General features: G+C 36.7%; 1 protein-coding gene across 1 annotated transcript in view; it reads right to left on the bottom strand.

Moving 5' to 3' along the window:
• mip40 (Myb-interacting protein 40) overlaps positions 1-23,020 on the bottom strand; it is a 128,388-nt gene that overhangs the window by 14,182 nt on the left and 91,186 nt on the right. The window contains exon 3 of the mRNA XM_083123483.1: positions 4,634-4,648. Coding sequence (XP_082979609.1) covers positions 4,634-4,648 — 15 coding nt within the window. The remainder of the gene's footprint in view (positions 1-4,633; positions 4,649-23,020) is intronic.

The following is a 23,020-nucleotide window of genomic DNA, read 5'->3' as shown; positions in this document are numbered from 1 at the left end:
CATTAAATTCCAATGAATTTGAAATATGTTTTGCTTGTTGATGGAATATGAAAATGACACTTGAAATTGTTCATAGGAAATTCTTGAGTCAAGGAGTAAATACTTCAGTTTGTTGACATCTTGACGTTTTCCGTTCTGTGGATTTTAACGCATATTTACGCGTAAAATAATGAATGAAATTAAATAGCAAGGAAAAGAGTATATTTGGGGATTTTTGCAAATTGAAAAGAGTATAGAGTATATGAACCTCTAAAAGAGTATAATACTCTTAAAAAGAGTATGTCTGGTCACCCTAGCTTCATCCGAAGGGAAAAGCTCTTCAAATCAAGCAAGTTGTTTAAAATGCATAATCCTCCTTGCGGAAACAAGATCAAAGTAAAACAGGGCGTGAGGTGATTTGCCGTCAATGTGCGCACGAACTGTATCCCGGGTGTTGAATGATTTGCGGTTTGAGTTTAGGAAGAGGAAACGATTGTTTGTTGTTTGACGACAAAAGAATGTCCCCGGTATTAAAAGATATCCCCGTGAGAAGAAACATGTTATTATTTGGACCAGACGTGCTTTAACTCTGGGAGGGGTGTGGGAGTTATATTGATTGTTTTTATATATACCACCGTGCAAAACCACCGCCAGGGCTGAAGAAACCGACGAGAAAGGGAGAGGGGAAGGGGGAGGTTTATTGTTTCACCCACTGGCGGCAATGACGTCTTTATTGAAGGCGCATATATTTACTGTTCCCTGCAAAGAAAGGGATGGATGATTAGCAAGAAATGGACAGACCAAGATTTGAATCCTGGTTTAGTGAAGTGATTCATAAATTGAAACCAGAGTAATAGCAGCAGACAATGCACCTGATTGTATATATCCCCAATAACAAATCATGCTTTTTTTTTTTTCTGGAATAACTTGAAGTGCGTGTGTCGTACAGTAACAAAGATTTTCATAAATGTATTTTTTTATAAACCAAAAACAATAATTTGTCATTAAATTCAAGAGGGCCTGTCGTTGTTCACTTATATCTTTGTTTATTTTTATTTTTGCGTGCTCGAAATATACACACATGCTCATAGCACACAGGCACTCCTTAAACGACAATTAATTACCGTAATATTTTCTGATAAACATTATGTGCTTCCAATGAAATCCAATATGGCCATATTGCGCAATTCTGACTTTCTTCGTTTAAAACCACCACCCAGTATACAACAATGGCGAGGTCCGATCAAACCATTAACTTAAATATTGACAGAAATCTGGTATGATGTGTTATTTACGTTGAGAAAAATAATCTGACGTTTTTGTTTTGACGCAGATCTTCCTTCAACTGATTCAACGCCCACACAGGTCAGAGGCGAATGACTGTTAGAAGCGGATGATTTCCCCACATCTCCAGACAACGGCAAGAGCAGCCAGCGAGCCTACCACCAGCGCGATACGTGCTGGTTTGAGATGGCGTCAGCGGTTCGAGTGTTGATTGGAGGTTTCGGAAGTCGTGGCTCGCTTCCAAGCTGCAAATGCAAAAGAGCCAGAGACGTTACGGAAATAATCTCACTCTACAACATTACTAACAATCGACCTGACGTAAAACGCCGAAAATATGATGGCTGTGCCATATTGAGCATACTTATGAAAGTTGTGCTTGTATCAGAAAAGGTGTGCTTGTATTAAAAAAGTTGTGCTTGTATTAAAATTACAACTAATGAGAGCTCTGCTGGACAGTGGCCAATTCCGAACCGGTGAACTCTAGATACTGCTACCAGCGAAAGTGACATTTTTTTTTCCACCCAGGTATCGGGAACAACGAAAAGCTGCAGAGTTTGAAACCTCCCCCAACCGCTTTACAGATGTATACACATACACGCACATATTCTCTCTCTCTCTCTCTCTCTCTACCATGAGTTGGCAGAGTGATTTGTCTAAAATTATTCCGGCCACCAAAGGTCACAGCTGTAGGATGGAGATAAGCGGGGGCCAGAGATCACCGAGATATTCTCAGTATAAATAATATTTTGCTTGGTCCGTTGATTTTGGCACGCTCAACCACTCTTACCAACAATGGTGCATTTTCACAATTTTATTTCGGTACAAAGGAAGCAATTTCCTCTAAATATTACTAGTAATAATTGTTGATGAAAGTCATTTGCGGTATTCTTATTCAAATCAGATTGTTTTATTTAAAGCGGATTTTTATTTAAATCACAGTTTACGATTTTATAAAAAGAAAACATGCATAAAGTTGATTGTATGTGTTTCGATACAGTACGTGTAAATACTTGTTTGTTTTACGATGTTTGTGTTTTTTTATCATATTTTACTAACTACAGTCTACACATACAGTGTTACGCTAGAACTTTGCATAATTATAAAAATTTCGGATGAAAACATTGTGAAAGTTTATTTTTATTTACTAATCTGTTGCTTGTGTTTAATTTGGAGTCATTTTGAGATCCACAAACGATTCTAAAAAATATTTCTTTAATCTGAAGTGATTTACATCGTAGGTAGATTTAAAAAAAAATCAGACATAAATCTTAATTTAAATCCATCAGATTTAAATCAAACATTGCTAGTAATAATAACAATGAATCACGAGGAAAAGTAGGCCCAGTCCCGATCAGACCTGCTGCAATAAAACAACAATTCCCTTCGACGTGTACGCGAAACTGATTATTATTTTTCCCGTATATAATTTTGTCTGCGTACACATTCAATTCCTGTTATCAATAATTTTATTACATTGGCATATAGCCCAGTATGCTAGATATACCCTGCCATTGCATTCTGTAATAGCTATGTAATTTGGGTTAAAAGCTGATAGTACATCAATTCAGTCCAATGTGTAAGCTTTAAAGTGTCATCTTACTGAAAACCAAAATGACTTTACAGTAGTAAAACAGCTATATATAGGGTGACCAGATATTTGTTGATCAAAAAGAGTATAGTCTATAGGATGAAGGTGCGCATGCACAGAACGTAAAAAGAAAACGAAAATAAGGGTGGCTATTTGTTATTGCTTCTATTACAGCCCCTATAAAATAGGCCTACACTTTACAGATTCAAATTACTTATGGATCTAATGTAATTAGCTAATTACAAATACTTACTCACCAATGGCACCATCGTTCATACTTCTGGGATGATTTTGCTTTCTTGAGTATGTTTAAATCGTACTTTATTGCCAGACCAAACTCTTCACAGGTCATGAATTTCGCTTTCATTACTTGTTCGAGTGTTGACACCAGGAGTGTACGTTTTTCCTCTCGCCAATAAATTTTAATAACACTGAAGAGTCTTTCACAACCAACATTTGTACCAGGCAGAGTAAACAAGAATTTTATAAGAGGCACAATCACTTTTAAATTTGACCCAGCCTGTACTAAATCTTTGCACACTGACCTCCACTTACCCATCATTGATTTTTTTCTTTTCCCCCAATCTTCAAGATGTTTTTCAACGGCTTTTGAAATTGTACAGTAAGTTTCAAAAATATCATTATTAGGGCTGAGCCGATACCGATGCCGATGTATCGGTATCGGCCGATACCAGTGGTATCGGTATTGTAAAGTATCGGTTGGAATTCAGCTACCGATACCAGCCGATACTTTCCGGCATTTTGGTCTTTCACGGGGTCTGCAAAAATCCCGCTCGACTTCTTGACAGTCTAATTATACTGGAAATTATGCAAAATTAAAACATCCTTTTAATTTTACACTAATTTTGCACGAAAAACTATATTTTGTGACTACATAATATGTATTTTAATATTCTGATGCAATTCTTGAATATTCTAAAGCAAATTTCTTGGTATGTTGATGCATATATTTTGAACAAATTTTAATTATTGCAATTTTCAAGTGTCGGTATCGGTATCAGTGAGAATCGGTAAGAGTATCGGCATCGGTATCGGTATCGTCTCAGCCCTAATCATTATCATTAAATTCCAATGAATTTGAAATATGTTTTGCTTGTTGATGGAATATGAAAATGACTCTTGAAATTGTTCATTTGAAATTCTTTAGTCAAGGAGTAAATACTTCCGTTTGTTGACATCTTGACGTTTTCCGTTCTGTGAATTTTAAGGCATTCATTCATTTAATGAATGAAATTAAATAGCAAGGAAAAGAGTATATTTGGGGATTTTTGCAAATTGAAAAGAGTATAGAGTATATGAACCTCTAAAAGAGTATAATACTCTTAAAAAGAGTATGTCTGGTCACCCTAGCTATATACCTTGTAATAATAAATATATACGGAGCGTTTCTTTCGACAAGACACCATAATAAGCCCCCAAACTAATTGCTGGCACGTCCCTCCTGCAGAGGGACCTGTTCTCTTAGTTTGGTTGGGGACGAGTCAAGCACCATCAATATAGCTGCATACTCTCATTTTTTTTTTTAAAAAAAAACAATCACATTTTTGTAATCTATGAACTGTTACGAAGGGAAAAATAATTAGCGCTGTTACTATCATTGCACGTATTATTATGGGATCCAGTGGAACGTACATTTGCTTATTCTGCAAGTGAATATCCTATGTAAAATTATTCTGAAACTTTATGGATTTTACGAGTACAATCATAGAAGTGAAACTGTCAAGTAAGAACGTAGTAAGTCTACTTGAACAATTAACTTACCGTTTGTTTCCGTTGCTGATGGAAGCGTGAAATGAAAAGAAAGTTAAAATTAGACAAACTCTAAAACTAGACACAGCTGTTATTTGCAATGCAGATACAAAGCCCCCAAGAAATTATTTATGGAAAGAATCAGAGTTGGGTAAGTTACTGGAAAAAGTAATGTTACCGTCGCTTTCCCGTTCGAGAGGTGCCCGAATCAAGTATTTCACATGTAATAAAAAAATAATAATAATAAAGACGTTTATAGTTAACAGTTTAAGGAAATGTCTATTAATAATAATATTAAAATAGGTAAATTATTAAAAAGAGTATTATTGTTATCACATGAACAGGTAAGCCGCCCGGGGTCCCGGGTTCGAATCCCGGCCTGGGCATGGATGTTTGTGAGTGTCCATTCATCAATTACACCATCTCATTACTCATCCCCATCTTCGCAAATTAGTTAAAAAGTGGCACAAAAAGCGAAGTAAAATAAAGCAAATCAATCAATCAACATGAACAGGTAAAAAAGATGATACAAGAACATGTACTCATTGCCTAGCTTATGTAGATAAAACCACTAAAATTTGTATAAAAACGGGTGTCCTACTAAAGAAATGAATGTAAAAAAATAAAGGGTTTATGTATTTAATATCAAAAATATTGTTAGGTCCAGCTGATTAAAAGTAAAGTTCCTGATTCTTATTTTAATGCGTGCGCATAAATAAATTTTCTGAGGCACTGTCAACGCAAGGCACTCTAATCCTTACTTTTCTAAGTAAATTAATCTAAGTAGTTTTAAGAATTGCATAATCATTGGTAACCAATATTAGGTAATATAATCTCGCAATTTTAAATGTTCCATTGAAAACCACGTAACTTTATTTGGTAGTATAGTGAAAGTATGGATTTTACTCTAAAGTTTGAGAACTCCTGCATTAGAGCAGCTTCAATTCGGAAACTTTATTTCACAGAATATGATTTTATCCCAATGGCACAACTGATCACGCACAGCTAAGCCATCCCCTTGCCACGAAGGGATAGAGAGATAGGCCTCCAAGCATTTTCTATCTGGGCCATAGTGGACCTCCAAGCTGGGTGAATCCCAGAGCCGCTAAAGCAGAAACATCACCCACTTCTCCGTAGTGTGAGATGACGTTGTCGCATTGTAATCCAGGTGTCCCCGTGGAGGTACATTGCAAGATGGTTCGGATTCCACTTCAAACTGTACGTCCAGTTCAGACTAGCCTAGCTGATCATAAAATGTGGCTACCTTCACCCTGCCGTGCTCCCTATCTCCAAAGGGAAACGGACCGTTGCAACCTTCGAACCATGAGTATATTACAAAGACGGGCTGCGGAACAAGGACGCATGTTGTCGCAAACCTCGGAACAAATCCAGTTGTCAGCACAACTGGCAACAGCGCGAATTCTTACATCCGTCTAATTGAGTTTCGCCGAACATAGTGGTCAACCTGGAAAAGTTCCCAACAGGAAGGAATACAAAACATGAGTTTATTAAAGAATCCTTACATAATGCAAGTCCTTTGCATCCACTATCTTCAGTAGTCCTCCCGAGATGAGAAACTGCAAAGTCACCCTGGCACCTCGCCAGCATCCGATGACAACAAACAAAGGACGCCGAGCGTCGCCACCAAAATACCCTACGTGTGATTTACACTCTCAGAGAGAATTAAGATGGAGACAGGGAAGAGTAAAGGAGAATAAGAGAGAGGAGACAAGATGAGGGAAAGAAAAAATACAAAGTAAGGAAGTCAAAACTGAAAAATTTATTATTGCACTTGATTCTTGTTATTTTACGTCGTTTTTCTGCCACTTTTGGTTAATCGCGTCGAGGATGAGTGATGCACATTAGTACATAGAACGGGACTCGAACCCGGGAACTTCGGTGGCAAGATCGAAAGTCGATCACTTCGTGTATTCTCGTTTCACCTAATTGCCTATCAGTACACGATAGTGTGATTTTACGATCCAACCGCCATTGCCTATTTCACGGATGTTGCCTAATATAAGCTGAAAGGGAAATATTTCAAATGAGGGAAATTTGAAGAAATTTGTATCAGTCGGTCTCTGCTACACATAATTAACGTAAACAAAAAAAAAAATTGACCACTTCCTTAGTTAGAACAGAAAATGAAATATGCTTATGTATACAGAAAATAATCTGTTTACCAAAATGATATAATAGCCAATAGCCTTCGGTTACTTTATGTTAAGTCATATTATCAATAGTTTAGTCAATAAATAAATGTGTGTGTGTGTGTGTGAGCTGTTTATGTAACCATAAGCACCGAACACGCAGGCACCTATTGGATCATTGACTTGTAATAAAACAAAAACAAATCAGTTACATTCTTAGTAAATGAATTAAGCCTATGCACATATTAACAGCATAGCACATTTTAAATATTTCCCTTTCAACTTGATTAGGCAAAATAGAAATTCTTGGTCCTGAGGAGATTGCTATACAGGGAGATTCATAATTTCCGCCGGGGTTTCGAACGTTTATAGTACAAGAACTACAACACATACAGCAAAAAGGTGCATATCAGTATCTAAAGGATCTCTCGTAATAGGCCTCATAACGTAATTGTAGATTTACCGGCTAGGTGGCAGTATAAAGCAGTTAACGCAAAAATAGAGTGCACAAAGGGTTCTGAGTATTAGAATTCGCTAAATGTGAGTCAGATGTGACGGTAGAACGGAGATTTCGTACGAATATCGAACATGCAGACAAGTCAATTCGTGCGTGGTACACCCAACGGCGAAAGAAACAGTAGACGAGTTATCCACCACAATTTTCATTCGGTCTGTATTGCACAATGTGATGACAATGAATTGAAATAATGACGTCAATAAGCAGAGAACAAGGCTTGCTTGGAACCAACATAGTTTTATTCCTTAAAACAACACAGAACGTAGAATAAAAAAGTAATGACAATAGTGGTGGACAATTTGCCTATTATCATCTTTGCTGTCGACTGTACAAGTTCAAGGAGACTGTCTGCCAGCGCGATGCAAGGGTTACACATATCGAGCACCTGTAAGGTACGTACCAAACTTGGAGAGATTCTTTGTGTAATGATATGCACCTTTTTGCTTTATCTGCCATAGTTCTTGTACCATAAACTTTCGAAATGCTGGAAATACATAGAAGTGACGTTACGCTATCCGCGCTGCCAGTAAGATGAGCACATAGGTGGAAAAAAAAGTGATAACTATGTGGCGAAATACAGTTCTCTTCAGCCATGAAGAAGTGGAGACGATACAAAGCGCGTCTGTTTATAGCAAGTACTGAAGCCGTGCGTCCTTCGAATGGAGGGAAGCGAAAACGTGGTCTTGACACTGAACTTCACGCTGCCTGCCAAACGCAAAAACTAGGCCGGAACGCATCCGGCACTTCCCCCACGTGTAAATGATTACGTGGAGGCAGGCTACTTTATGTCGCTTTCTTACCTCTCAAGATTTATCACGATGAACTAGCTGAGCCAAGCTTTACTTCTATTTTAGTACGCTTAAGGCTATTGATTCAAACCACTGTGTAATGTATAGTCACCGGTAATAAAATGGCACACCTGGACCCTTAAATATCTACTTCCCTGTTATGCGTCTTGCCTAACTCTATGGCACTCTATGGCGATGAGTAAACCTCAATATCAAGTTCTATTTTTGATGTATAATTAGGCAACACGCACAAGACACTGCACGTTTATTTCATGTGACTGTACCTCCACCGAGGATCGAACCCGCGATCCTTGATTACAAGGTGACATAGTTATCATTTGCAGTAGTCTAGTCGGTAGGACGTCTGACTGCCACGCGGGAGACCCGGGTTCGATTCCCTGAGTGGGTGACCTAAGGTCGGAATTTTTCCGGTCTTGTCCCCGCATAAAGCGACTCTGGGGCTCACCCAGCCTCAAATCGATGGGTACTCGGGGGCAACCCGGAGGGGTGGTGATCACATCACCTCCAAAATGGCAGAGATCGAGAATGTGTGGGGCCCTACCCTCACATCTCCTAAATGTGCCTTCATGGCACGGTTATATATGCACGAGGAACTTTACATTTACCATGGTGTCGAATTTTTGCCAGATGAATGATTACACTGGGGAACAAAAAAAAGATTTTATTTTGCGGCATAAAGTTTAATAACAGTTTCAGCACACAAAACAGCTGTTATTGCCAATTGTATGATTGGTTCAGTTGAATTGACTCCAGTTATAAAAATAAACACACCATGGAAAATATAAGAGGTAAAATTACTCTACGCTTTTCTCGGTAATATCAATATTTGATAATGGGCTGAAATTCCCATAATAAACTTATTTATTTATTTGTAAATTGTTGCTAGGCAACTTAAGAAGCATCGCTAGGCAATATATCGGACACTCAACAAACCTTAAGGAAGAATACCAAAACATAAAAATGGTTTTAGAAAAAAATTGAATATGCTGATCATAAGTGGCTCGTGTGTGTGGATTTGAAGATGGTGATTTTTTTACTAGGACAGCAAAGTGGGTACACAAAGTATCCCTGTTTCCTATGTTTGTGGGATAGTCGTGCTAGAGAAAAGCATTGGACGATAAAAGTTTGGCCCCAAGGGAAAATATTAGTAGGAAAAGCTAATATCATTCATGAACCGCTGATAGATAGGGACAAAATCATCCTTCCGTCACTGCATATTAAACTTGGGTTGATAAAACAGTTTGTCAAGGCCTTAGATACAAGCGTGATTGTTTCAAATATATATGCCACACTTTTCCAGGACTAAGTATTGAAAAATTGAAGGCAGGAATCTTTGAAGGACCACCACAAATTCGTACACTCATAAATGATGCCAATTTTACAACTACATGTCTTACATCGAATCTGAGGCCTGACTGAGCTTTGTGTCCGTCGTCAAAAACTTTTTGGGGAATCACAGAGCAGAAAAGTACCCCGATATAGTTGGAAATATGTTGAAAAATTTTGAGAAATTGGGAGCTAATATGAGTGTGAAGATACATTTTCTACATAGCCACATTGACAGATTCCCTGAGAATGTTCGTGATTTTAGTGAAGAACGGGGAGAAAGGTTCAATCAGGATATAAGGATAATGGAAGAAAGGTACCAGGGACGGTGGGATCGCCACGTGATGGCCGACTACTGTTGGAGCTTACAGAGGGATTGTCCTCAAAAGCTATACAGCAGGAAATCGTATAGAAAACGTTTCACATAGTTTGTTACTTCATTGTGTACATATTTTCTTAATTATTTTAATCATAGGCCTATATAAATTTATTTTTATAATAATGATTGTAATCACAAAAAGGAATATTAAATTGTTGTTGGAAGTTCATTTATATGTATGTCTTATGTTTCCGCCATTTTGGTTTAGTTGCATTTATTTCATAAATTAGAGCCAATTCAGGAAATATATTATTATATCATTATTCAGCATCATGAAATTGCCCTAAATTAGCTCTCAAACACTGTGCCGCAATTTCACTGTTCCCCAGTGTTATTAGTAGAGACCGGATGTTAGGCAAAATGCCTATTCTTTCCTGTTAGAGATATGATGAAAACGAATGTTTCGAAGGCCAGAGGGGAGGGATTAGCTTCATTTAAAGGCAATTTCATTTTGCCTATTTCATACGATATTGCCTATATTATTTCATAAATGCCAGATATTGCCTATTTTAGGCATTTTCTTTTAAATTGGGACATGACTGAACTCGGTGCATACAATTTCCTGTTCCCAGGATTAGTTTCCGATGCTTCCAAGAAATTTGAAAATAACAGTTAGCGAGTTATTGCAGCTAATAAGGACTTGGACAAATTAAGGGCAATTCAACAAGTTCTGAAAGGTGAAAATATACAAACTGAGTTAGATCCACATGTTCTCGCGTGGAGGTTGAAAGATCTTTTTCAATTCTAAAAAATGTGTTGTTCGATCGCAGACATAACTTGTCGGTTGATCACCTGAAGAAACACCTTGTTGTGATGTGCAACCACAATTACTGTTTCTTATTCAGAGACTGCCAAACCGTACAGTACAAACTTGAAATGCATTTAAACAGTTTCTTTGTTCGAACTGCTGTGTGGAATATATAGTGTAAACTTTTTAACTGAAATAACCCTGTGTGCAGTGATAAAGTGTATATTTAAATAATTTGCATACTGGTTTTAAGTAGCCACCAATTTCTTTTGTCAGACTATTGTGTGTAGCCATTATACAATGGAAAATTTTGGGCTGAAGTGGCTCCTGTTTACAGTGATTTATTAAGTACAATATTGGACTGCTGTCTCTAATGATGAGCTCCTGTTTTATTTTAAGCAACTATAAAGAATGTACTGGTATGTTTCTATATTTTTTAAACACCTATTTCTTTTTCTATGTCTATCTTCATTATTTTGAGTTAAATTTCAAGTAGTTGTATTTGTGGTATAACCAGCACCACTTACAAGTGTAGAAAAGGCGAGGCTATTTGATTGAACAATCAGATTTGCTTACACTTAAAACAATGCCAAGATGGGGCCTGTACCCCAATTCTTCAGGTGTGATATGCTCTGATTTTTAAGAAATTCTGAATTTCTAGTGTAGAAAAGGCGAGGGCTCAACAGATAGATTTACCCATACTTAAGACAATGGCAAGAGGGGCTTATACCCCAATTTTTCAGGTGTGGAGGTTCGGGTTTAAGTCCTCATAAAATATGAAGCCTCCCCTGATGGCAAAATGATAATATTGTTGTCTTGTAAACAAAAGGCTCGGGGTTCGAGTCCTGATAAAATATTTAAGATTGAAATACATGTGGCAAAATAATATGTCCACAAGTAAGATTTTGAGAATAATTACTGCTCGTTGATAGCCCCCAGATCTGAAAACCTCCTTTCTCCTCTGCTCAGACAGATTCGGCCATGTGTGTAAAAGTTATATCTGTATGATTGTTGTTTATAAACTTGTCAAAAATATGGCTTTTTTGTATGAAAACATGCAATCCTGAATACAATTCTGGTTTTGTCTTGTTCTGTTAATATAAACACAAGTGAGACTTACAGAATATTTATTGCACAGTTCAAAATCCAATTTTGAATTGTATTTAGTTGATATAGAGATGAGGTTTTAAACCTGGTGAAGTGTGTTGTACATCAGCAAAACTATCACCAAAACCTAGTTACTGCTGTTGTTTGGGTATAAAAGCACCAGCTCAGCCACTAACTGCTGAACCCAACTGATATTTTTTATTAAGTATAAAGTTTTGAATTGAAGCCCAGAAAATCTTATATAATAAACAACAAGAAAAAATGCCAAAACAAAAATATTGCAATCAGTGTAATAAAAATATATCTAGTTCTCATTGGGCCAGGCACCGGCATATTTGTGACCGTAAGAAATGCAGAAAAACCACAAAAATGTGTCCAAGATGCCATAAAATATTAAGCAAGGCATATTACAAATGGCATAAGTGTAATTCTTATGTACAGTCATCAATATTGCCCTCACAACCATCCACATCTGGTCTGAAAAGAAAGCATGAAGCACCTGTTAATGCTGGACCTGCAAAGCAGCCACGCTATGAACCACCTATCCATAGCAGTTTTAATGCCCAACTTAGGGATTATCGGTTTGTATCAGAGCCAAGATGTGGCATTAAGAATTTTTTGAACAGTAAAAAACCTGATATACAGGCAATTCTAAATGCACAAAATGGCTCTTATAAGCTGTCCCTCAAATTGTTTACACAATATAAGAAACCAAATGGCACAACATTTACACAGCCCCACATAACAGAAACTGTACCGGTATATTGAAATGCAAATTCAGACACAATAATAAGCAGGTTGAAAGAACAATTAAACATTAAACACTCTGAATTTGCAGCAAAAGAGTCTGGATGGAGCCTATGCGGATCCCCACACAAGTTATATGTTAATATTTCTGAATTCAGCCCATTACAAGGTTCTACATATCTGCCATTACCTGCCAATATTAAAAACAAAACAGCCGTGGTTAATATAAAAAATACCGACCAGAAATGCTTTTTGTGGTGTATATTAGCTGCTTTGTTTCCAGTTTCAAGAAATCCTCAGAGAATAAATTATTACAAACAACATGAACATGATTTTGATGAGGCAATGAAGGGCTTAGAATATCCAATGACTGTTCAGAATATTGATAAATTTGAAAAAAAGGCCAGGGATATTAATGGTAAACAATTATCTATTAATGTTTTTATTTGTTCCACTGGAAATTGCTTGATAGAACCTCTCAGAATCAGTACAATTGATGATGAATCTGCTATTCCGATTGATCTGCTCTTAATTGAAGGGGATGGCACATATCATTACACTCTGATACATAATCTTCAAGCTTTAGTGAGAACACAACTAGACAAATCCAATACAATATTCAAGTTGTGCAGAAGATGTTTAACTGTATTTGATGGTAGAAAAACAGTGAAGAGGGTTCCTGAAGAGAATGCAGAAATTGCTAGAAACAAGTTAATTGAGCATCTGAAATATTGTGGCAACCATAAACCTGTTCATATGGTGATGCCCAATCCAAGTGAGAATTGCAAATTCAAAAAATTTGAAGCCTTGTTGGAACACCCAGCATATATTGTCTGTGATTTTGAATCAAACCTCAAATCTCTTGCATTTTGTAGCCCAGATCCTGAAGAATCTTCAATTACACCATACCAGCTACATGAACCTTCTAGTTTTTGTTATGTGGTTGTACAGGATGGTGTTGTTAGTAAAGAATATTCATACATGGGACCAGATGCCATCAAAATATTTGCACATAGAATAGAAAATGAGTGCCGTGACATAGCATCTAATATTTTATTAAAATCAAAACCCATGTTGCCTTTAACAGAGAAACAGATTGAGGATTTCAACAATGCAGAAAAATGCCCGGTATGTGATTCTGAATTTTCAGATACAAATATCAAGGTGAAACACCATTCTCATACAGATGGTAAATTCAAAATGGCCCTGTGTAATAGCTGTAATATTAAGATCAAGAGACCAAAATTTGTCCCTATATTTTGCCATGGAGCATCCAATTATGATTTCCATCATCTAATCAGGTACGAGGGGTTTGAGAAGCAGAATTTAAATATTTTAGCTGAAAATGATGAGAAATATATATCTATTAGCAAAACAATTAAAGTTAATGGTGTTCCTATTCACATAAGATTTCTTGATTCTTACAGATTTTTATCTGCTAGCCTGGATACAGTGGCCACTCAATTATCTGATAATCAATTCAAAATCACACGTGCATTGTTTCCAAATCAGGACCTGAAATTAATTAGGCGGAAGGGTGTATATCCATATGATTATGTCACAGATTTTTCTAAATTTGATGAGTGTTCTTTGCCTCCACAAGAAGAGTTTTACAGCAAAATCAGAGGTTCTGGAATCACTGATGAGGATTATCACCATGCCCAATTGGTGTGGAACAATTTAAAATGCCAGACATTTGGTGAATATCACATGGCATATTTGAAACTTGATGTGACCATCTTTGCAGATATAATGCAGACATTCAGAAAATCTTGCATGCAAAATTATGGACTGGACCCAGTGTATTTTTTCAGTGCTCCGGGCCTAGCATGGGATGCAATGTTTTTAAATACCAAAATGCCATTGGATCTGATCCAGGATCAAGATATGTATCTGTTTGTGGAGGAAAATATAAAAGGAGGTATGGTGCAATGTTCTCAGAGATATGCCAGAGCAAATAACAAATATATGCCTGATTATGATCCAGCACTGCCATCAAATTATATATTGTATGTGGATGCAAATAGCCTCTATGGTCACGCAATGATGCAAAAACTGCCATATGCAGGGCTTGAATGGGTTGAAGATTTCAATATTGAGGATCTTCAGGACTTTGATGATAGTGACTATGGCCTCTTCTTAGAGGTTGATCTGACAATTCCTGATGATTTGCACAATAAATTTTCTGATCTGCCCCCAATTCCTGAGGTTCAGTGCTCACCTGGCTCTAAACAGAGGAAATTGATGATGACACTGGAGCCAAAACAGGGCTATGTTATATATTACAAAAACCTCCAGTTCCTGATAAAACATGGTGTTCAAGTGACCAAACTTGGAAAAGTTTTGAGGTTCAAACACTCAGAATGGTTGAAACCATACATTGATACAAACACGGAGCTTCGAACATCTGCAAAGAGCCAATTTGATAAATCTTTGTTTAAATTGATGGTCAATTCTGTATATGGCAAAACAATTGAAAATGTCAGAAAACATACCGATGTTAAAATAATTACTGACCCCAGCCTGAGCAAAAAATTGGTTGCAAAGCCTAATTTCAATTACAGAAGAATTTATGATGAAAATATGGCACTTTTCAACATGAAGAAAACAAAGATTAAGTTTGATAAACCTATTTATGTAGGGGCTGCAATATTGGAATTGGCCAAATTACATATGTTAATATTGTATTATGATGTGTTGAAACCTTTTTATGGTGATAATATAAAATTGATGTACATGGACACGGATAGTTTTATTCTTGATATTCAAACAGAAGATGTTTATCAAGATATGTCACAGCCTGCATTGCTTGAATATTTTGATACCAGTGAACATACAAGGATTCAACCCCACAACAAAAAAGTGCCTGGCAAGTTAAAAGATGAGACACTTGGTGATGTTATTGTGGAATTTGCTGGGTTAAGTGCCAAGATGTACAGTTTTAAAACATGTAATGCTGTTGTCAAAAAGGCCAAGGGTATTGGCAAAGTAACTGTGGAAAAAGAGCTTGAATTTGAAGATTATAAAAATTGTCTCAAATCCCAGAATTTAATCAGAACATCAGAATCCAGAATTCAGAGTGTGGATCACTTATTGACTTCAAATGTTGTAAGAAAAGTGGCTCTGGACCCACATGATGATAAGAGATGTGTTTTATCATGTGGCATACATACTTTACCATGGGGTCATTGTGATTTGAAAAATGGCAATCAATGCCCAATTACAGAGCATGATTTGAAATAAATAAACATGCCTATGAACTTATTTGGGTTCAAAAAACAGGCTATTATGGACCTGCCAACACCACAACCCTCTTCTGATATGATATCTAAACTGAGTGGCTTGTTAATTATTCATCTGAACAGCATACTTACAGATGTTGATGATGAAACAGGCAAAATATTGTACATATTTAACAATAATTTAAATCATTACCAATTACCTGTAGGTGGGCAATTGCAATTTATTACAACTCCTGAGCGTGATGTTAAAATTTCAGTAGGGAGAAATATTTACAGAATTAAGCACTCAAACATGATTTCTGGCACTGTTTATACTGTTTCTGCTGGTGACTGCTTATATATTGAGGTCCCTGGATCCTATGATAAGCTTATACCCTTTTTTATAGAATTAAGAATCAGATACTCTATAATAAATAACTACTAAATCAAAAATGCCTAATGATATTTTTGGCCATACAAGACATGAAGATCACAGTGATGAGATTTTGATGCTTGATGTCAGAGTCAAGAAATTAAGAAGTGATTTACAAGCTTTACAAACTACACTCAATGCCAGTCTTCAATTAGAAATTACAAATTTGCAATCACAATGCATGGACCCTCTTCTTAAAATCGATTCTGAACTCAAATTGTTGCTTCAGAAATATACCGACCTGGCCACATTAGATAATTTTCAAAGTTTGGAAGAAGCTGTTGCAGCTCTTCAAGCCAAATTTAAGACCCAGGCTAACAACTCTGAGCAATTGAAACAGCAATTGGAAGAGCAGATAAATAATGTCCAGACACAGCTCCAAACAATTGTCAAAAGCATAAAATCACAAGAAGATTTTGATCTAGTGATTTCCACTCTAAAAGAACAGATTCACTCACTCCAAATACCTAATCTGGACCCTCTGAACAATGCCATAGCCGAGGTTAAAGAAAAAATTGAGACACTTGAAAATTTTATGAACAATTTGCCATCTTCTGATGCTTTGAATGCAATAACTCGAAGTGTAGCAAATATTAAGCTGCAACTTGAAACATATGAAGATTTTGGAAAAATTCAAAGTTCCATAACCCATCTTGAAGGTACAATAGCAGCAGTGCAAAGTGATTTGGCAAATGTACTAGAATCCCGCCTGCCTGGGATTGTAGATACCCTTGTTAGTGTCCAGCAACAAATCACAAAGCTTGAAAACCTCAACACTGAATCTGAACTATCTCATTTTCATCATTTGATTGATGATATTCAAACAAAACTTGAAATTTTACAACAATCCACACCCTCTCAGGCAGATATAGCTCTGCTCCAAAATGCTATGCAAAATGTGGCTGATGCTTCTGAATTACACAATGTGAAATTGGCACTTGAATCTTTGCAAAATACAGTATCAAATCTTCCTACATCACAGGAACTTAAAAATATTAAGAGGGCAGTGAATAGGATATTGAAATCAGAAGATATCAAGAATATCCAGGCAGAGATCAAACATCTCACACAGACAGTGGCCACTCTTCCAACCAATCAACATATTAATGAATTGCATGCCCTGTTTGAGGATATCAGAAGACAGGTCCATGATCTTACAGCTCAAAATTCAAAATTGGCAATTGTTGAAAATTTGCAACAAATTGTAGCTAATATCAAGCAGCAGCTAGGGACCATGGAATCCAATCAAGCAAATGCTCTGTCTGTTTTTGCCACCCAGCTTCAAGATATTGTGCAACAATACAAGAGACTTGCTGTGGACATAAAAATAAAGCCGGGCCATGATGATGTTGTTAGAACTATCAATGAGCACCTTGAATCTGTAACAAGCAGATTGCTCACAGCAGAAAAGGAAATAACAGGCATAATCGAGAATCCAAAACATACAGTAATTCTTGAATTGTACAGCATCCCCAACAAAGAATATGATTCTCCATTTACACCAGGAGGCAAAATATATATGCTGTCCCCTGCACAATTTTATTACCAATTTTTTGTTGGGGGCACATTGAGACCAATCAAGATCAAATATTGGCTACAGCCACAGGCACACCACTACCCCACCTTATCAATAACAAATGCTGATAACAAAGTGAAAATCACCAGTGTGGAATTGGAGGATTTTACAGATCCCAATACATTAGAAACAGCCTATACTGAAGATGATGGCACTCTGGAATTTAAAATACAGATAGGGGACAAATTATATTTAGAAAATCCTGCAGTATCAGCTGCTGAACACCCCTTAGTTGCAATATTCTTGTTTACATATTATGTCTAGACAAATTATTGTTGATGAATTACACAGACAAGCCCGACATAATTATAAGAGACTCCCAGTAGTCACAAAGGGCATAGATGATTTATGGCAGGGGGACTTGATTGAAATGGCAAGTGGACAGTTGAAAAACTTAGACAAAATCAACAAGGGCTACAAGTATCTACTCACTGTAATAGACACATTTTCAAAATTTGCCTGGGCTGTGCCACTCAAATCCAAGACTGGGGCATGTGTTACAGAAGCTTTTAGAACAATTATCAATCAGAGTGGAAGATCCCCGCGCTATTTGCAAACAGATAATGGCAAAGAATTTTATAATTCAGTGTTTCAACAATTTATTAAAAGCCAGGCAATAAAACATTACTCGAGTTACAGTGACCTCAAAGCCTCAATTGTAGAGAGATTCAACAGAACCTTAAAAAATCTTATGTATAAACAATTTACACTGCAGGGTAATTATAAATGGATTAATATTCTTCCAGAACTTCTACATAAATATAACAACTCGGTCCATTCCACAATCAACATGAAACCCTCTGAAGTAACTTCATCTGATGAGCAAAAATTGATCAGCACTGTTTATTATCCTAAATATCAGCCAACAACAAGAAGAGCCAAATACAGAGTGGGTGAACAAGTAAGAATCAGCAAATATAAGCACTTATTCAAGAGAGGCTTTACAAGAAATTGGAGCACTGAATTATTTACAGTGGTTCAAGTTAAACCCGGGACCCTTAACACATATATAATAAAGGATCACCGAGGAGAAATTCTCAAAGGCAGGTTCTATGAACAAGAGCTCAGCAAAACTAAACAGCCTGACACATATCTCATAGAAAAAATTATCCGCAGAAAAGGCAACAAGTTACTTGTTAAATGGCTAGGACTTCCAGAACACAGCTGGATCGATGCAAACAAAATAATAATATGAGCACCTGGGATGTTATAAAAAGGCTGCCAGAACCTGAACAACAGAATAAGAGAAATGGCAAATTGCTACCTGATAATATTAGATGTCTTATTGTTGGGCCATCTGCTTGTGGTAAAACTACACTAATGGTTGATAATTTTTTATTGGCACCCAACTGGTTAGACTGGAAAAACAGGCACTTGTATGTCTTTTCTAAGAGCTTGGAACAATTAAAATATCAGCAGCTGATGAAGCTTTATGATGGATTGGATATTGCCACTTTTGAACCAGATGTTAAGCCACTTGATGAATGTCTCGATAATTCTGTTGTTGTGTTTGATGACATTATATTGGATAATCAAAACAAGGTTAGAAATTTTTTTACACAGGGCCGGCACAAAAACATTGATTGCTTCTACCTGGCACAGACATTTTCAAAAATACCCAAGCAACTGATCCGGGACAACAGCAATTTTATATGTGTATTTCATCAAGACCATACCAACCTCAAACACATACATGATGAATATGTAGGTGGGGACCTGAGCTACAATGATTTTTCCAAGTTTTGCAGCAGGTGCTGGAACCAGGACAGTTATGGGTTTGTCACAATTGATATGACAAGAACACCCAATAGTGGCAAATACAGAAATAAAATCAACAATTTTCTAGACATTGAAACATAAATAAATAACCATGAAAAGGCCAATCATTGATGATCTTAAATTAAGAGATTATCTTGTAAAAAGATTTAAGGGATGGAAATCAGAGAACCGAGGAATTTATGAAAAACACAAACAAACAGAACAGCCTGTAATTGATGCTATTAATAATTTAGGTAAGAATATCAAAACTGTTACAGAGCAAAATCAAAATTTGCTCACAGAGCTTGTACCTGTAGCTGCTAGGAACATATTAGATTATCCATTCACCCCACTTTCCAGTATTCATACACCTAGTCCTATTGCTCCTAGAAGAATTGAGGCTAGTCAGGATCCTATTGAATTGGGTCTTCTTGCTCAAAAATATTTAACCACACCTAAAGACAATAAAGATGAGGTTTTTGGCTTATATGCTGACACAGAGCTTGATGGTAGCATCATACATAGAATTGGCAATTTCAGAGTAACATTTATGGGAGATGATATAATTGTATATTCAGAATCTCGACTTGGAGAAAAAGGTGCTTTTGTTAAGTACACCGGCACACCTGGATTGTGGGAATTGATGACTAGGAAAAGGCCTGGCAGCTATACAGATCAAGATTATGAGGATTACAAAGAAATATTAATAAAATCAGATGCTCTATACCAGAACAATGATCCCACACAAAAAAGAGTCAAGTCGAGCAGTGGGGCAAAATACAACAATTTAATCAAACCCATATGGTCTCAAATCAAGACTGGTAGTGGAATCAAACAATACAACACCCTGCCTAAAGAATTTGTGTGGGTTGATGATGTCAGGAAACTTGTAGATAGGTTATTGGTGATAGCTGGGGAGGAAAATGCTGGGAACCACAATTTTTACAATGAAAAGGTTGGAATTATGGACATGATAAGCACCAAATTGTCTAATTTTATAGTGAATGACACTAAGGGGATTGGATATCTCATAAAAATTATTAATACTCTACCACCTAAATTTTGGAATATTTCTGAGGGTCGGGGCCTTGTTAATGATATTATAAACAAGTTGCCATTTGAACTACATATTCCAGGCTATCAGTATTGTGGTCCAGGCACAAAATTGGACCATAGATTAAACAGAGGTGATCCTGGTGTTAATCCTTTAGATGCTGCTTGTAGAGACCATGATATTGCATACAACACACATTCTGATCTTGATAAGAGACATGTTGCAGACAAGAAATTAGAAGAGGCTGCATTTGGCAGATTTGTAAGCAAAAATGCTTCTTTGAGTGAGAAAATAGCAGCATTGGGAACCACCATAGCTATGAGCACCAAACAAAAACTGGGGTGGGGGTTGTGAATATGTATATAATAAACCTACAATGAAGGCCAAGGGTGTTATGTATCAAATACCTTATGCAGGTCTCAAATCCCTTAAAACTATTGACAGTCTTTTGACCAAAAAGCAGCGCAAGAAAAAAAATTCTTGTATTGCAAAGGGCCATGGTATGAAATTGTTACTTAGTACCCCCCAATTAAAAAAATTACAGCAATCAAGAAAAAAATCACATGTGGGGGGGATTCATATTTACTATCCCTGCCATCTTAGCTGCTCTCGGGGCTGTGGGGAGCTTGGCTGCCATAGCAAAAACAGTAATAGATGCCAAGAAGAATAGGGCAGAATTAGATGAGCAGAAGCGCCATAACCTGGCAATGGAGAAACAAGGCAAAGGTGTTAAAAGAGCCATGAATAAGTTTAAAAAAAACAAGAGCCGCTTACAAACCAAGATATTGAAGCTTTAATCAAGCCACTGGGCATCAAACATTTTAGAGGTGTGTACATGTCTGATTCTTTGCCAGAACAACCACTCAACAAAGAGTGTGGCATTGTTAATTTGGATAAGTACAAAAATCAAGGCACTCACTGGATTTGTTATCTTAAATATTTAAAAGATGAGGCATTTGTATTTGATTCATTTGGAGGTGTTCCACCTGAAAATTTAATAAAATATCTAAAATCACCTAATCTTTATTACAATAATGCCCGTGTTCAAAATTTCAAAGATGTTAATTGCGGACATTTGTGTTTATCTGTTCTTAGATACATGTCTCAAATAAATAAACCATCAATTGAAGATTTTCAAAAAGCCTTGTGGTATTTAAAACATCATGGGGGTATTCCATCTCACCAGCCAAAATTCAATATTGAAACTCAAATTACATGATGATATTGTATATCCCAAAACAATAGCTCTCAGAGCATTTTATGGCATGTACCTAATCCCTAATATTACACACCACAACAACAAAATTGCAGTAGGGGATGAAAAAATTGTCATCACTCCAGGGCAATATAATCTATCTACTTTAAATGCTCAATTACCCAGAGGTATAGTGTTAAGTCAAAATTCTGTCACTCACAGAGTAGAAATTGTATCTGCCACAGAAACAGTGAATCTGGGTACTATAGGAGAGCTGTTGGGATTTGAGAACAACACAAAACTTGAACCAGGGATCAAACACACTGCTATGAATATACCTAAATTCTTGGCCATAGAGACTCTAAATATTCACTGTAATGTGGCTGAGGGTATGATCACCAAATCAAATGGCATAGGCACTCACAAACAAACAGGCATTATTGCAACATTCAAGCCTAATTCTGAATTCATGGAGCCCATCATCTACAATCCATCCCCAACATTATATTTTCCTGTGTGTCATAATAGAATAGATTATATTGAATTGATGGTCACTAATGAAAAAGAAGAATTAGTTGATTTTGCTGGAGCCACAACAACTGCAATCATAGAGATTAACATTTAAATAAAAATACATACAAGAAGAAAATGGAAAATATTGAGAGTTATGAGCTTCAATCATTCCCTCCAAACAGGAGGACATTTGCAAATTTAAATCAACCCAACACAGAAATTGAGGTTGATCTTGATGTAGGGGATGGCTTTATACACCCCCACAGAGCAGATTTATACATCAAATTTGATGTTGTAAAGCTCGATGGTACAGAATATCCGGCAAATTCAAATATAAGATTGGTGGACAATTTTGTGCCGCATCTATTCTCTGAAATTGAGATCAGAAAGCATGGCGTTGTTATAAACAGAGTGGATTATCCCGGCATTACCTCCACAGCTTTGGCCACATTAAAATTATCCAAAACCGAGGCTTCATACTACAAAATAGGCGGATTTGAAGCTGGTGATAAGATATTATCTAAGAACCACACAGTGCTGTTCCCGATGCGCCTGTTGCCAGGATTTTTCTCGGATTTCAAAGATATTATGTGGAAGGGTGGGTTAAGAATCACATTTAGAAGAGCTGCAAATGATAATAATGCTTTGATGAGGTACAGCACATTAAACTCTACAGGGGAAGCTCTGCCCAATACCCTACCTGATGCAGGCAAATGCATTATTCAGACTATGGAGTTAAGAATCCCTGTTGTTGAGTATGAGGCCAGTTATGCTCTTAAATACAAAGCTGATATAATAAAAAATCCACAAATTCCTCTGCAATTTTATACATATCAATGTGTACAGAAGCCAGCATCTGGTACATA

The sequence above is a fragment of the Lepisma saccharinum genome, chromosome 6, assembly GCF_977018435.1.
Source record: "Lepisma saccharinum chromosome 6, izLepSacc3.1, whole genome shotgun sequence".
Classification (NCBI taxonomy): domain Eukaryota; kingdom Metazoa; phylum Arthropoda; class Insecta; order Zygentoma; family Lepismatidae; genus Lepisma; species Lepisma saccharinum.
This window is presented reverse-complemented; position numbering and strand designations above follow the sequence as displayed.